The following is an 18,064-nucleotide window of genomic DNA, read 5'->3' on the forward strand; positions in this document are numbered from 1 at the left end:
ACATAATGTTACCACCCCTAACATTAGCTTCAAACAGAAATTCTTTTCCTGAAGCTAGTCTTCAGTAACAGATTTATTGACATGAAACATCAAAGATTCAAACTGCAACTTTTATTTTTGTTTGTTTTAAGTATTATAAAAGCATCATTGATTGACAACCATGTGAAACAGGATTTTTCCATTGTTTCCCAGGAATGAACAAAAAACTTAAAAATGACAAACATACCAGTCGTACTTTCCCAAAATGTGACATATTTCTTGTTTCCTTGTGTAAGAACCCATGCCCATGGACTGCCATCAGCTTTTGTGCCAATACAGACAAAAGCATTTAGGCCAAACCCAAGCAGTAGGCTGCATAAGAGAAGAGCATGATCTGCAGGGCCCTAAAGAAGGAATAAAAGTAAACACATTTTAAAAACACGTTTCTTTTACACTCAGAGGCACACTTACTGCAAAACATAAAATACTACCATTATCTGATCAAAAATTCCTAAATGTTCCACTGTGCACATTATTTACACACAAAGCTGTCACCGTTTCTTAAAGAACTTTATTGTATTACTCAGAAATCTAATGACTCTAGTCTTTACTACATATCTCCAAGTTTTACAGGTTACCAAGATGAAGGCGCAAATGACAGGCTTTTTACATGGAATACTTCTCTAATTTTTTTCAACTTTACCTGTGGTAAGTCATGTCTCAAAGAGCTCAAAGTATTTAAGCCATTTTCGTTTCATCAGTCTGATGCATTAACTTTGAAAGCAAGAGCTATGCACAAACATTAATTCATTCACATAGGCCTCAGTTTGTTTGAAATGAAGTTATCATTGCTGCTACAGTTACTTCGTTAGTCTAAAACCCATCTTCTGCTTACCCCTGTTGCTCTATTTGTATAATTCTCCCTCTCTCATCTACATCTACATCTACGTGATTAGTCTGCTATTCACAATAAAGTGCCTGGCAGAGGGTTCAATGAACCTGTCTCTCTACCATTCCATTATCGAACGGCACACGGGAAAAATGAGCACTTAAATTTTTCTGTGCAAGCCCTGATTTCTCTTATTTTATTGTGATGATCACTTCTCCCTATGAAGGTGGGAGCCAACAGAATGTTTTTGCAATTGGAGGAGAAAACTGGTGATTGAAGTTTCATGAGAAGATACCGTTGCAACGAAAAACACCTTTGTTTTTATGATTGCCACTCCAATTCACATATCATGTCTGTGACACTATCTCTCCTATTTCACGATAATACAAAATGAGCCGCCCTTCTTTGTACTTTTTTGATGTCATCCGTCAGTCCCACCTGATGCGGATCCCACACCGCACAGCAAAACTCCAGAAAAGGGCAGACATGTGTGAAAGTTTTGCAGACTACCCAGTTGTTTTCATTGTATTTCTTTAAGTGTTAGACATAGTTTCCACATTATAGTTATGTCTGTCAACAGTGTTTATGCCATGGTCATACAACAGATATTTGTCAGACATGGCCACACTATCAGCAGTTGAGTGAGCTGATCCAAATAAATGAAATCACAGATTCAAAGATAACAAAACATTATCTTACACTGCAAGCTGTGTTTCGAGGTCCATATTTCACCAACCGATGTGGCACAGTGGTTAGCACACTGGACTCGCATTATGGAGGATGATGGTTGGAAACCGCACCTGGCCATCCTGATTTAAGTTTTCCATGATTTCCCTAAATTGCTTCAGGCAAATGGCAGGATGGTTCTTTCAAAAGGGCATGCCAGCCTTCTTCCCTATCCTCCCTAATCCAATGGGATCAATGACCTCACTGTTTGGGCCCCTCCCCAAAATCAACCAACCAACCTATTAATATTTTATTCCTTTTTTAATACAGGGGCGCTGATTTCAATTCTAATCAGCCTAAATATCTCTGATTGGGGTCTCCACCCTTAAAATCAGTACCAGCTAAGCTGCGGGGTAATGGCCATTATGAAATTCTGACACTAGGCCTTTGTAGCAACAAAACCCTCAGTGAAAAATATTTTTTGGCCTGGATGTGTATATAGCCTTTGGATTTTCTATACACCTTTCTGTCCAAGAAATTCAGAATATCATTCCACATGCAGAAGGGATTCTGTGTGTCTTCAGTATGTTCACTTAATTTCTCCAGGCTTGAGAGAGGCTTTTTTTCCACATTACATTAAAAAAGTTTGCAGATTTTTCAGAGCCTCCCCCTTGCTCACTGAAGTAAAAGTAGAACTGGATTGCTTAGAGGAGTAAAAAGTGCTGTCCTGATGCCTTAAAATATATGGACATCACCTGAACTCTTTCACAAACCATGTGGTTCCTTACACCTTCGTGGAGACTTCAGAAATACGCTAAACTGTTGGTTGATTGTGGACTCATATAACCTTCTGGATACCAAAGAATTATTTTCAGAATTGGCAGAGGGTCAGTATTCTCTAAGACTGATCTTTTGGAAGCTTATTTTCAAGTTTCTTTAGACAAAGCTTCCAAAGCCATTCTAGTATGAAATACTCCTTATGGCTCCCAACGATATAACAGGTTATGTTTTGGCCAATATTGCATAACGCATTAAGCAGCTGGATGATACAGTGCTCACTGGATGGACTCAAGAGGAGCACATGTCAAGTCTCTGGTGAGTATTTTCCATCCAAATGCTCCTTCTTTTATTTAGCATTCCATTAAGTTTCTAGTATATATCCTTAGCCAGAGTGGCCTTAAACTGAAGTCAGAGACTGTAACAGTGGTTTCCCATATTCCTACACCAAAGAATATAAACAACCTGCAACTTTTTATTGGCAAGGTTGCACATTATGCCCAATTTATCCAGCAAATTGCAACAAAGTACCAGCCATTGAAATCAACTGCATAGAAAAAGGGTCCCAGGTCTCTTTCCAGTGGTCCACGGACTTTGCCACGCATTTCTTACGTTGAACCAGTGTCTCCAAACTGCTCTTTGCCTGACCTTTTGTCAGTCTCTTATATCTCCAGTGTTGGCCACAGATGCCTCACTATACAGATTAGGGTCATTCTATTGCATAAGTACCCAAATGGTTCAGAATGGCACAAGAAAATCATTCCCAGATAGAGGAGGAGGCATTGGCACTTATCTTTGCTGTCCAGGAGGTCCCCATACTTCTGGATGGCAATCAATTTCATCTGGCCATAGACCATAAGCTGCTGCTGCCTGTATTTGGCCCCAAGTCAAAGTTGCCTATATGGATGGACATCTCAGACATTGCAATGCTGGATTCTTTTGTTATCCAATTACCACTATTCAATTTATTATCACACATCAGCCAGCACATGAATGCAGATGTACTATCATCATGGATCCCAATGAGGAATTTGATACACAAGAAACTGTTTGCTTTCACATAGAGTCACAAATGGTACAGTTATTGGAAGAGTTTCTCAGCACTTCCAGAGATGGCAGCAGCCACAACTACATGTACTCTTGAGACAGGCTGGGTAATTCATATCAACTGGCTGGCCACAGGCCCTTCCTTTGACAGCCTCCACAGAACTTCTGGTGTTTCTTTTCATAATGCTGTGTCTTTCATCTTTCCAAAGGTGTTCCATTGTGAATCAATATGACCATCAGTGTTGAATGGTGATTCCAGAAATTTGACACTGCTGTATATTGTGACTCATGCAGCAGTCCCACTGAGGCACTTCCGAATGACGGACCTGCCCTTGTGACAGATATATTGGACATGGGTGAAAGAGGATATTGCACACATGCTTCAACACCATCAAGCATAACAGACACAACAAACAGCACCACCCAAAGCCTACCAGCAATGGCCTATGCCCACCCAGCCATAAGATCAAGAGCATGTCGATTTTGCAGGCCTATTCCATGGGGCCACTTGGCTGATTTAATAAATGCATAGTCTCATTTCCCACATGTCACCAAAATGCAACAGACCTTGATGGAGAATACCACTAGGGCCCTGGTGAATGTTTTTTCTGTTGAAGGTGCCAACACCTATATTTCACTTTGCCTCTAACAGTATGGTCAAATGTTTTGTGCAGATGTTTAAAACACAGATGGAAAAAACTGTTGACATCCACACCTACCTATTTTGATTTGTTTATCTTTTTATCCTATTAGTGGGTGACACCAACATGTAGCGAACCCGGATGGAACTCTTGCATGGCTGCTGTCACTGTTCCTTGTTGAAGTCTCTGTCAGTACGAGGAGAAGAAGAAGCAGCAGGCACATCATTTAAAGTGGGCAAACCTGCCTGGGTGTGCACATTCCAATACACACTTGGCTGGATATGTGGCTCTATCATTGCTCAGCAAGGCTGCCAACTGGTACCGGTGCCCACAACTCGAAGCATCTTCCACTGTCACTGTCACTCGTAGCAAGCCGTGAGTTGAAACCACCTTCACCTCCTACCTCCAGCACTGGACTCAGGAGCAGCTCCTCAAGAGGGAAGAGATCTCGTATTCCCACTGGCCTTTTATGTGGATCAATCAATATAATTATGCAAACATCCGATGATGTCACTAGGTGAGGTGTGAAAGGACACCTCTACATCTGCCAACACCAGGCCACATGACAGAATGCTCGTGGCAGGTTCAATGTCTGTCACAGACTGCCACAGCCTCACTTGGTGTAATAAGCTGATGTCTACATCAAGCTTTCTGGGGTACCTAATGATGACAGCCCTGCACTACATGTTTTTTTCATATGAACTGTGATTTTAACCTTGTTGTCACCTACTGTCGACATCTGGATAACACAAGGACTTACTGTCTGTCTACTGTGATACTGATTTTGGCCACTGCTCAACTGACTGTTAGGAGTTCAGTCAAAGAACAGACTGAATATGTGCAGACAGAGAGCATAGTTCGTACACAGTGGTTTCCAGTCAAATCTACAAACACTGTTCTTTTGCTCTTACCAGTGAGTTATTCAACAAACATCCAGAGTACTGTATGTTCAAGAGATAACCAAAGCCAGAAGTTTTTCCCTTTGTATATTTCCAAAAGAGTCAGGAACTATTATGTTATTTTAATCATTTTTAAATGATTTGTGCTTAATAACATCTGTTTTGTTGAAGAAGCAGATTTTCAGCATACCTGAGCACCAAATGTTAATTAATCAATCACCAAATATAATTTTTCTCTCTTTCTGAAATACTTTAATGTGTGGTACCTTCTTCATTTAATAGTCTATAACATCCAGATGCAGTTGAATGTAGGTTGGAACAGAACATTAGCTAAGACAAGTCAGAATAGGAAAAGAAGAATTCTGCTTCTAGGTAGCGGTGATGAGAGGGGTGTAGGCCAGCACCTTCAGGAGAAATTAGGTGCAGGGTACTAGGTCACAAGTTTTGTGAAACCAAGTGCTAGCCCTAACCAGGGACAGAAAACTTACATCAGCTTTGCAAGGAGTTTGAGAGGGAACATCAGATAGTTATAGTTGGGGGAGCGGGAAACAGCCTGGCTATGAATCCAAGATATAGTATTAGGAGTGACCTGGACAAAATAGGAGCAGAAACTGGGCACACAAATGCTGGGGTTTGCGGAAGTCTTCCAGTGCCATGATCGGTCCTGGGTAAACACTGCTGTAAGGCATGGTAACACTGAGCTGAACAGGATGCTCAAGGCACCGGCAAAATCCAGTTGATGCTATTGTTAGGTGGGGATGAACTACACATGGCTTGCACATAAATAGGAAGGGGAAAGATAAGTTAGCTTCTCTACTAGCAGATACTGTAAGGGTGACCACAGTCACTCAAGGGATGACCCATCTGGTTAATGGGACCAGGCAGACAGGCTTTTTACGTTAAAGTTAAAATATAGAAAAATAGAATAAAAGGAGCTTCATGTGCAGTAAATAGGGATAAGATAAGGATGGTATCGACTTAATTCATCAAAATATGAGGAGAATAAAAAATAAAGTAGATGAGCTGTTAGTGCGTTAAGATGATCTCAAAAATAAGAATGAGATTAACACACCTTGTCTGTCTGAACACCATGTAACTGTGGGGATGGACAGTGTCAGTATAAATGGGTATAATTTAGCATCTTACACTTGCAGATCTAGCATGGATAAAGGAGGAGTTGCCATTTACACAAAACAAGAGTATAAATTCAAAACTGTAGAAGTAAGCAATTTTATGTTGACCACCACTTTGAAGTTTATGCATGTGAACTATAGCTAAATAATGTAGTGTTGATATTAACAACAGCGTACAGCTTCCCCTTACAAGATTTGGAGCTATCCATAAAAATGTTTGACTCCCTATTTTGCAGTTTGTCATATGAAAAGAACAAGTTATTAATCTATGGTGATTTTTATGAAACTTTCTAAGCATAATGACATATAACATAGTCAGTGATCAAATTCCCTACACATATAGTTCAAGACAATAGCACTCTAATAGATAATTTATTTGTGTAGCAACAGGATGTAAAACTAACACATGGTTTCCCTGTGATAAATGGATTATCAGACCATGATGCACAATAGACTAACACACAAAACATAACAGGGTGTACAACTCAGAAGCCTTTAAGTAAAAGTGTAAGGTTGCTCCAAGATGGTATCTATAGAGCAGTTCAGAGAAAATTTAAGAAATGTTGATTGGGGAGATGTATATAATGAGCCAAATGCTAATGATAACATATTTCTTGATAAATTTATATTGTTGCCCAAAAATTTCCTAAATGTAACACCAAAAAATTTCCAAAGAAGTCTTGGGTTACTACAGGTATTAAGGTGTCTTCAGAAAGAAAAAGAAAACTGTACAAGGCAGCAAAAATTAGTAAAGACCAAGAAGTAATTTTACACTATAAAAATTATTGTAGCATACTGAGAAAAGCTGTCATAAAATCAAGAAATATGTATGTATGTAACAACTTGGGCAATAAAATCAAACCAATATGGAATGTTGTTAGAAGGGAGACAGGAAAAATAACCACTGGGGGAGGTAGCATTACTATTAAGGATAACAAGACCATCTTGATCAACAGTACACAATTAGCTAGTGTATTTAACAACCATTTCTTAAATGTAGGTGAAAAAATTGGTGACAATAGCTCAAAAGAAAAAGCCAAGGAGCACATGGAAGAGTCAGTTTTGAGAAATCTTAGTAAGATTAGTTTTCACCTAACAATCCCTTATGAAACAAGAAAAATCAGTAAATATTTGAAAAACATTATATCTCTAACAAGCTGTTAAAACAATGTGAAGTAATTACAGTTGATGTTCTGAGTCACATATGTAATGCATCACTAACTCAAGGTATTTTCCCCGACAGGTTAAAATATGCCACTGTCAAGCCTCGCCACAGAAATGGTACACCACAGATGTAAATAACTGACAGCCAGTATCCTTGCTTACAGCATTTTCAAAAATTGTCAAGAAAATAATGTACTCAGGTGTCATTAGCCATCTCAACAGCAATGGCAAACTTAGTAAATTACAGATTGGATTTTAAAAATGCCATTCCACTAAGACAGCAATATACAATTTCATTGTCCACATATTAGAGTGTTTAAATAGTAAATGTCATCGACAGGAATTTTCTGCGACTTATCCAAAGCATCTGATGCGTGAATCATGACATAATGTTTCAGAAATTACAATTATATGTATAAATGGAACAGCATATGAGTGGTTTAAGTCATATCTACAGAACAGGGAGCAAAAAGTTTCATTATATGGTTTAAGTGATTTAAGGAAGTTTGCCACTCCATCTAAATGGGGTGAAATTACAATAGGTGTTCCACAGGATTTGATCATGGGGCCCCTTCTGTTCTTGATATATGTGAAATGACCTCCCTTCTTATCTGAAACAAGAAGCTAAACTGACACTGTTTACTGTTGATACAAGAATCATTATTAATCCAGTTAAAGAAACTCCAATAGAAAATGATACAAATAATGTCTTTGGAAAAGTTATTGATTGATTTTCTGTAAATGGGCATGCTCTGAACTTTGAAAAAACATGGTACATCCAATTTTCTGCTGCAAGGAGTACATCTTCTACATCTACATCTACATGAATACTCTGAAAATCACATTTAAGCAGAGGGTTCATCGAACCATCTTCACAATTCTCTATCACTTAAATCTTGTACAGCACACAGAAAGCAGGAACGCCTGTATCTTTCTGTACCAGCTCTGATTTCCCTTATTTTATCATGGTGATCTTTCTTGCTTCATAGGTCAGTGTTAACAAAATATTTTTGCATTCGGAGAAGAAAGTTGGAGATTGGAATTTCGTGAAAAGATTCCGCCACAGCGAAAACCACCTTTGTTTTAATGATGTCCACTCCAAATCCTGTATCATTTCAGGGGCACTCCCTCCCAATTTCTCCTGCCAATAAAACACAGTCTTTGATTAGCCTTCTCCACTACATTTTCTGTGTTCCTTCCAAATAAAGTTATTTTTAATTGTAATTCCTAGGTATTTAGTTGAATTTATGGCCTCAAGACTTGATGGATTTATTGTGTAACTGAAGTTTAAAAGATTTCTTTTCACACTCATGTGGATTAACTTACACTTTTCGCTGTTCAGGGTCAACTGTAAATTTTCACTCCGTACAGGTATCCTTTCTAAATCATTTTTCAATTTGTTTTGTTCTTCTGATGACTTTATTAGTAGATAAATAACAGTGTCATCTGCAAACAATCTACAAGGACTGCTCAGATTGTCTCCCAAATCATTTACATAGATAAGGAACAGCAAAGGACGTATAACACTACTTTGGGGAACACCAGAAATCACTTCTGTTTTACTCCATGAGTTTCTGTCAATTATTACAAAATGTGACCTCCCCGACAGGAAGTCATGATACAGTCACATAACTGAGACGATATTCCATAAGCAATCAATTTCACAACAAGCTGCTTGTGTGTCAAAAGCCTTCCAGAAATCAACAAATACAGAATCAATCTGAAATCCCTTGTCAATAGCACTCAGTACTTCATGCAAGTAAAGAGTTAGTTGTGATTCACGAGAATGATGTTTTCTAAATCCACGTTGACTTTGTGTCAATAGACAATTTTCTTCAAGGTAATCAATAATGTTTGAACACAATAAATGTTCCAAAATCCTGCTGCATATCGATGTTAATGATATGGGCCTGTAATTTAGTGGATTACTCCTACTACCTTTCTTGAATTTTGGTGTGACCTGTGCAACTTTGGAAAGTCTTTGGTTGAGGATCTTTTGTTGAGTGAATAGTTGTATATGATTGTTAAGTATGAAGCTATTGCATCAGCCTGCTCTGAAAGGAACCTAATTGGTATACAGGCTGGACCAAAAGACCTGCTTTTATTAAGTGATTTATGACTCACTACTCCGAGGAAATTTACTTCTACATTGCTCATGTTTGCAGCTTTTCTTGACTGGAATTCTGGAATATTTACTTCCTCCTCTTTTGTGAAGGCATTTCGGAAGGCTGTGTTTAATAACTCTGCTTTGGCAGCACTATCTTCGGTACTATCTCCATTGCTATCAGGCAGAGAAGGCATTGAGTGTGTCTTGCCACTAGCATACTTTACATAAGTCCAGAATCTCTCTGGATTTTCTATCAGGTTTCAAGAGAAAGTTTCATTGTGGAAAATATTATAAGCATCTCGCACTAAATTTTGAGCTTCTGTTAAAGATCACCAATCTTGTGGATTTTGCATGTGTGTAAATTTGGCATGTCCCCCCCCCCCCCCCTGTCCCCCCCCCCCCCTCCCCTCCTGACCCGTATTGTGTACCAAAGAGGATCAGCTCTGTCATTTGTTAATTTATTTGGTATAAATCTCTCATTTGCTGCTAATACTATTTCTTTAAATTAAAGCAACATCTGGTCTACTCTTATATTGTTAACTTGGAAGAAGTGAAGATTGTCTCTCAGGAAGGTGTCAAGTGAATTTTTATCTGCTTTTTTGGATAGGTATATTTTTCGTTAATTTTTGGAGGATTTGGGGGTTACAATATTCAGTCTCGCTATGACAACCCTGTGCTCACTAATCCCTATATCTGTTTTGATGCTCGTTATTAACTCAGGATTATTTGTTGCTAAGAGGTCAAGTGTGTTTTCACAGCAGTTTACCATTCGCATGGGCCCATGAACTAACTGTCGAAACAATTTTCAGAGAATGCATTTAGCACAATTTCGGATGATGTTTCATGTATACCTCAAGAATTAAACATGTATTTTCACCAACATATTGAGGGTAAATTAAAGTCACCACCAACTAAAATCGTATAAGTCAGGTACAGGACTGAAAGCAAACTTAAGTTTTCTTTGAACCTTTCAGCAATTTTATCATCTGAATTGGGAAGTTGGTAAAAGGATACAATTAATATTTTATTCCGGTTGCCAACAATGACCTCTGTCCATACTACCTCACAGGAACTATCTGCTTCAATTTCGCGACAAGATAAATTACTTCTAACAGCAACAAACACGTCACTGCCAACCGTGTTTAGCCTATCCTTTCACAATACCATTAGGTCCTACGCAAAAATTTAGGCTGATCTTATCTCTGGCTTTAGCCAACTTTCATTGCCTGTAATGATTTTAGCATCGGTGCTTTATATTAGCGCTTGGAGCTCTGGTACTTTCCCAGCACAGCTACAACAATTTACAACTGTATCTACATTCTTCCTGTGTTCGGCCAGTACCCTTTGTGACTGAAGCACTTTTTGTGTTTTCCCGAGACCCTCTAGCCTAAAAAACTGCCCAGTCCATGCCACACAACCCTTGCTATCTGTGTAGTCACCTCCTGTGTATAGTGGGCACCCGACCTATTCAATGGAACCCAAAACCCAACCATTCTTTGGCACAAGTCAAGCAATCTGCGGCCTACATGGTCACCGAACCTTCTGAGCCTCTGATTCAGACCCTCCACTCGGCTCTGTACCAGAGGTCTGCAATCCATCTTGTTGACTATGCTACAAATGGTCAGCTCTGCTTTCATCTTGCAAGCAAGACTGGCAGCCTTTACCACTTCTGTTAGCCACTTGAAACCACAGAGAATCTCTTCTGTTCCAAAGTGACACACATCACTGGTGACAAGGTGGGCCACCACCTGCAACTGGCTGCACCCTGTGCTCTTCATGGCATTTGGGAGGACCTGTTCCACATCTGGAATGACTCCACCCAGTATGCACACGGAGTGCACATTGGTTTTTTTCCCCTTCTTGGCAGCCATGTCCCAAAGGGGCCCCATAACGCGCTTAACGTTGGAGCAACCTACTATCAATAATGCCACCCTCTGTGATTGTGCAGATCTTGCAGGCTGAGAGGTTTCCTCTAAAACAGGACAGGCGATGGCATCTGGCTCAGCGACAGTGTCAGCCACAGACAGCACCTGGAGCCTTTTTGTCAGACTAACTGGGGAGGCCTTACGTGCGGCCCCCTGAGAAGTCTTTCACCACCTGCTACACCCCGGGGTGACCCACTCGACAACAGGTGAGAGGCCAACCTCAATGCGAGTCGTAACTGGGCTGGCCACCAGTGAGGACCGATTGGAGGATTCAGACATGTTGGACATCCGTTGGATCCCCACGGCCGGCCCACAACAGTGGTGCCCATCCACTGCAGCCTCAAGCTGTGTAACCAAAGTCATCGCAGCCTGGAGCTGAGAGCAAACTGCCACCAACTCGCCTCGCATCCACACACACCACTCACAATTCCTATACACATTAAAGACCGTGGAAAGCTAAATTACCCAGATAAACTGACTGTCAGCATGTGCTGCAGAAATCTGCTGTAGACACTGATGAAAATGCAGGGACTGTGTCTAATAAATTAGATTAATATGCAGAGATTCAAAAACCTAACAACCAAAGCACTCAGGTGAAACTAAATAATTCGCCCGTGATCAGGAACTTGTAATATTTTACAACATCAGTTTACTTTCTGATGTAAACAAAAACACGAGAACTGTGGCTATTAAATATTAAATTAATATGTAGAAACTCACGAAACTAAACTATTAAAGCACATAGATGATATTATAAAATTCTCTCCTGGTTAAGAACTCAAAGTCACAAAATCGGTTACTTCCCTGTTGCTGTGTCTGTCTCGGCTGGCTGCTGCTGCCTGACTTCATAAATATCACACATCAACGGAAATCAGAATAATTGTCAATTTTGAGGATACTGAATTTAGTAAGGTAAAATACTTTGCATACTTTCACTCTCTGATGTCATACAGAATAATATTTTGGGGTAACTCAACACTTAGGCAAAAAGTATTCACTGCTCGAAAGAACTTGGTTAGAATAATAGTTACACATCTTGTAGGCATCTATTTAAAAGGTTAGGAATCATACAACAGCCTCACAGTACATTTACTCAGTAATTAAATTTGTTCTCAACAACGTGGACCAATTTAAAAACAACAGTGACATTCATGATTAGAACACCAGAATAAAGAAAGACTTGCACTATCCTCTACTCAACCTATCTTTGGCACAGGAAGGGGTAAAATATGCTGCAGTAAAACTTTTTGATAAATTATTAGGTTAAATAAAACGTCTGGCAGACAGTTCTAATTTGCGGTTGGCCTGTAGGAGGATGCTCTGAACAACCGGTGTGGATGTGGGAGAGGAAAGATTGAGGACTAATTAGAACAGCATGCCACCCTCCACCTTAAAAAAACTATCCAATCTCCTGGTTTCCCACCTCCGGAAAGGCAACTCACTCACCCTTCACAACCTTTCCAGCAAACCTCAACCTCCTCTCATTGCACACAAACCCAGTCTCTCCCATCTACTCAATCTCCCACTTCCAGCTCCACTCCCTCCAAAACCTCAAAATTCCAATCAACACAATCTGGAACCACAACACCCCAATTCAGTAGTTAACCTTTCCTCCAAACCTCTCTCCCAATCCGAAACCTCTGTCCTATCCAAAGGCCTCACCTTCAGCCCCACTCCCAGATCGAACCAAACAGCCCTCGTCAAAGATTTACTGTCCTACACTCTGCTGGAAATATCACTTTGCCACGAGGAAAAATGATCCTAATCCTACTCCTCATGATCCAACTCCCCAAGACACTATCCAAATTGAACCATGCCTGGAACAGTTCCGTCCTCCGTCACAGCGGGACCCACCTCCTCTTCCTCAAAATCACCCTCTCCTAACCTTCCAGGAATTTCTGACTTCCAGCCTTGCCTCTCAATCCTTCTTAAAAAACCTTAATCCTACTCCCAACATTACCACTGCTGAAGCCCAGGCCATCCGTGATCTGAAGGCTGACCAATCCATCGTCATTCTTCCGGCGGACAAGGGTTCCACGACTGTGGTACTTGATCGTCGGGAGTATGTGGCTGAGGGACTGCGTCAGCTTTCAGACAACACTACTTACAAAGTTTGCCAAGGTAATCCCATTCCTGATGTCCAGGCGGAGCTTCAAGGAATCCTCAGAACCTTAGGCCCCCTACAAAACCTTTCACCTGACTCCATCAACCTCCTGACCCCACCAACACCCCGCACCCCTACCTTCTACCTTCTACCTTCTTCCCAAAATTCACAAACCCAATCATCCCGGCCGTCCCATTGTAATTGGTTACCAAGCCCCCACAGAACGCATCTCTGCCTACGTAGATCAACACCTTCAACCCATTACACGCAGTCTCCCATCCTTCATCAAAGACACCAACCACTTTCTCGAACGCCTGGAATCCCTACCCAGTCTGTTACCCCCGGAAACCATCCTTGTAACCACTGATGCCACTTCCTTATACACAAATATTCCGCATGTCCAGGGCCTCGCTGCGATGGAGCACTTCCTTTCACGCCGATCACCTGTCGCCCTACCTAAAACCTCTTTCCTCATTACCTTAGCCAGCTTCATCCTGATCCACAACTTCTTCACTTTTGAAGGCCAGACATACCAACAATTAAAGGGAACAGCCATGGGTACCAGGATGGCCCCCTCGTACGCCAACCTATTCATCGGTCGCGTAGAGGAAGCCTTCTTGGTTACCCAGGCCTGCCAACCCAAAGTTTGGTACAGATTTATTGATGACATTTTCATGATCTGGACTCACAGTGAAGAAGAACTCCAGAATTTCCTCTCCAACCTCAACTCCTTTGGTTCCATCAGATTCACCTGGTCCTACTCTAAATCCCATGCCACTTTCCTTGACGTTGACCTCCACCTGTCCAATGGCCAGCTTCACACGTCCGTCCACATCAAACCCACCAACAAGCAACAGTACCTCCATTATGACAGCTGCCACCCATTCCACATCAAACGGTCCCTTCCCTACAGCCTAGGTCTTCGTGGCAAACGAATCTGCTCCAGTCCGGAATCCTTGAACCATTACACAGCTTTTGCATCCCGTAACTACCCTCCCGACCTGGTACAAAAGCAAATAACCAGAGCCACTTCCTCATCTCCTCAAACCCGGAACCTTCCACAGAAGAACCCCAAAAGTGCCCCACTTGTGACAGGATACTTTCCGGGACTGGATCAGATTCTGAATGTGGCTCTCCAGCAGGGATACGACTTCCTCAAATCCTGCCCTGAAATGAGATCCATCCTTCATGAAATCCTCCCCACTCCAGCAAGAGTGTCTTTCCGCCGTCCACCTAACCTTCGTAACCTCTTAGTTCATCCCTATGAAATCCCCAAACCACCTTCCCTACCCTCTGGCTCCTACCCCTGTAACCGCCCCCGGTGTAAAACCTGTCCCATGCACCCTCCCACCACCACCTACTCCAGTCCTGTAACCCGGAAGGTGTACACGATCAAAGGCAGAGCCACGTGTGAAAGCACCCACGTGATTTACCAACTGACCTGCCTACACTGTGAAGCGTTCTATGTGGGAATGACCAGCAACAAACTGTCCATTCGCATGAATGGACACAGGCAGACAGTGTTTGTTGGTAATGAGGATCACCCTGTGGCTAAACATGCCTTGGTGCACGGCCAGCACATCTTGGCACAGTGTTACACCGTCCGGGTTATCTGGATACTTCCCACTAACACCAACCTGTCAGAACTCCGGAGATGGGAACTTGCCCTTCAGCATATCCTCTCTTCTCGCTATCCGCCAGGCCTCAATCTCCGCTAATTTCTAATTTCAATTTGCCGCCGCTCATACCTCACCTGTCTTTCAACATCATCTTTGCCTCTGTACTTCCGCCCCGACTGACATCTCTGCCCAAACTCTTTGCCTTTACAAATGTCTGCTTGTGTCAATGTATATGCGGATGGATATGTGTGTGTGTGCGAGTGTATACCTGTCCTTTTTCCCCCCTAAGGTAAGTTTTTCCGCTCCCGGGATTGGAATGACTCCTTACCCTCTCCCTTAAAACCCAAATCCTTTTGTCTTTCCCTCTCCTTCCCTCTTTCCTGACGAGGCAACCGTTGGTTGCGAAAGCTAGAATTTTGTGTGTATGTTTGTGTTTGTTTGTATGCCTATCGACCTGCCAGCGCTTTTGTTTGGTGAGTCTCATCATCTTTCTTTTTAGATATATTTTTCCCACGTGGAATGTTTCCCTCTATTAATTCAATATCATATCTCATTGACAACTTCTTCTACTCCATAGATGAATACTTGAATATGAACAATGGAACACGTAACCAACTAATGTGTAATTATTTGAATCACGTCTATCTCAGACCTTTTAATGAACAAAAAAAATGTTTGTACCTAATTCAAACTATGACCATGACAATTTTTTAGACAATCATGTGACACAAATACTGAAACATAACAGTCGATTGAGATATATGTAAGAATGTTTCCAAGTAATATTGCAAGAACTTTAGGAGAGGTTACTATTGGTGCTTTGAAAGATGGTGCCATTAGTCAAGATTCCAGGGAAATACTAATTAAATGAAAAATTCAGTGTGAGACAAGTGGATATAATTAATTATACTTCCTTACACCCTTCCTGCAGCATAAAAACGTATGAAGATTATTCCAATGGCCATTGAAGGGTAAAGTGTTTGATGCGGCAGGATTTTCTAAAGGTATCAGTGAAACAAACCATGCTGCTTGTCTTGGTGTTTCCAAAAATGGTCTTCCCACTTCCATGGCCTTCAAGAATGTAAATACTGGCCTGAAAGTAGAAAACTGTTTTGCAAAATAAAGTTTTTTATCAACTGAAAGGTGTAATGGAATAACCAAAATTCACACCATGAAGTCATTTTCTTTCAATGTTATAAATGAAAATAAGAAAAGGCAATCACTCATCTAGAGCAGATCAATGCATGTCAAGAGACACTTATCACTTCCACAGATATCATGATGACAAGACAAGACTGATTACAGCATGCACAGTACATTTAAACAATCATTCTTCCCATCCTCCATGCATGAACAGAATAGTAAAAATCACTTATAACTAGTACAATGAGATGCGCCTTCTGCAGTGCACTTTACAGTGGTTGACAGGATATAGATGTAGGTGAGGATGACCACCTAAGCTACAGCCACATTACCATATTTTTATTAACAGCAGATTTAGAACTTTGTTGCAAGCTTTCTTGCTGTTTCCTGCAATAGACAGTTTTTATTTTCAGCAAATGCAATTTTCTTTTTTCTACAACACACAAGAATTTATTTCTTTGTGTTGCAAAACATGGAATTATCACCAATTCTACTTTAATGGTACAACAAAACATTGCAACTACTATGTAGCCTGTATGTGTTTCTCCTAAGGAAAATTATCAATATACTTATCTCATTACCGCCTTATGATCCCTTAATTGCTCCTCATGGTCCCTTATTTATCTCTCATATCATCTGCTTGTATCTCATTGTGGATACTTTAATCCCAATATCAACGAACAGAAGTCTCTGAAGTGGGAATTAACATGTTTCTTCTGTAACTCCAAGTACAGTTCAACATATATGTACAGATTAATCCTGCCTACCAAATAGAAGAACTTTTGAGCAGTGAACAGACAAAGAAAGGACAATAAAGTCTCTTTTCATCCAAATCTTGATCTAAAGACACAAAGTCTCTTTTGAGTGACAAGCAAAACACAGCTTAGAGACTTATAGAAATATTATGAAAATAGTAGAAGGGAAAAGCAGAGAATACAAAGGACCAAAAGTATAGATACAGGCAGTTTAAAATGAGTAAGCTACAGTTAAGTACGAAAGTAATAGATAATATGTGAGGCTGGTTTGTGGACAAAATGAATGGGAACAGGAGAGTGGGTGGTAGCAGGTGAAGAACAGGAACTACATAAACAACTACACCAGCAAGTTGTGTCAGCTACATTTGGCATCACTTTAATTTTCCCTGAGTCCCCTTCTATTCCATTCACTAATGGTACATGTTAAGCACAACTGTCTGTAAGGCTCTGTATAAGCTCTAATTTCTCTTATTGTCCCATCATCTTCATTTCTGATACATATACAGGAGATATCAAATGCTGCCTAACTCCTCCTGAAATTTTTCTCTGTCAGAATTTTAATAGTGGACCCCTCTATGATGCGTAATACATTTCTTGTAGCACTAGGGTTTTATGACCATCCTCATCACATTCTTACATTTTCTGTATAAACTTGTGATAAAACATTCCAATCTTATTTCACTTCCCTCTATCTCCTGTAAGGGTTCCAGACTGTCAAAAAATATTCAAGAATCAGAAGAATTAGGACTGTATAAGTTACCACTTTTGTGGCAGTCATTCTAATTTATGTCACACTGGATACATACTCTTAGATGCTAGTGGAGATTGAGACCAGGGGGCTTTCATAACAAGGGTAAGTTGCTGTTTATCCATTTGTGCAATTCAGAAAAGTTGCTGCTGTTTGGAGGTGAAGGGAAGGCAGTTGGGGTAATCAAAATCTATGGATTTTGAATCCTTATTTAAAAATATCACACTTCGTTGACTAAGATGTTCTGTAACAGGGTGATCTAATTGTCTACCTGGATATCTGGTAGTGGCCTTTTACCTGGGAAGATAGTTTGATAACAATCATTGCAAAAAATGTAGAATGCTGTGAAACTGCTACAACAAAGCTGGTATATGATGGCCCTCCATATGAAGAAGTATGAAATGTCTGTGTCAGGACAAGAACAGGAGGTAGTGAGTTGATGTATGGAGCTGATCTTGCAGTTGGATC

General features: G+C 40.6%; 1 protein-coding gene across 1 annotated transcript in view; it reads right to left on the reverse strand.

Moving 5' to 3' along the window:
* Window positions 1-18,064, reverse strand: part of LOC126171271 (centrosomal protein of 76 kDa-like) — a 146,349-nt gene that overhangs the window by 42,516 nt on the left and 85,769 nt on the right. Inside the window, exons 5-6 of the mRNA XM_049920788.1 lie at window positions 15,869-16,043; window positions 227-383 (exon numbers count right to left, since the gene is read on the reverse strand). Of these exons, the coding sequence (XP_049776745.1) occupies window positions 227-383; window positions 15,869-16,043 (332 nt within the window). The remainder of the gene's footprint in view (window positions 1-226; window positions 384-15,868; window positions 16,044-18,064) is intronic.

The sequence above is a fragment of the Schistocerca cancellata genome, chromosome 1 (assembly GCF_023864275.1).
Source record: "Schistocerca cancellata isolate TAMUIC-IGC-003103 chromosome 1, iqSchCanc2.1, whole genome shotgun sequence".
Classification (NCBI taxonomy): Eukaryota; Metazoa; Arthropoda; class Insecta; order Orthoptera; family Acrididae; genus Schistocerca; species Schistocerca cancellata.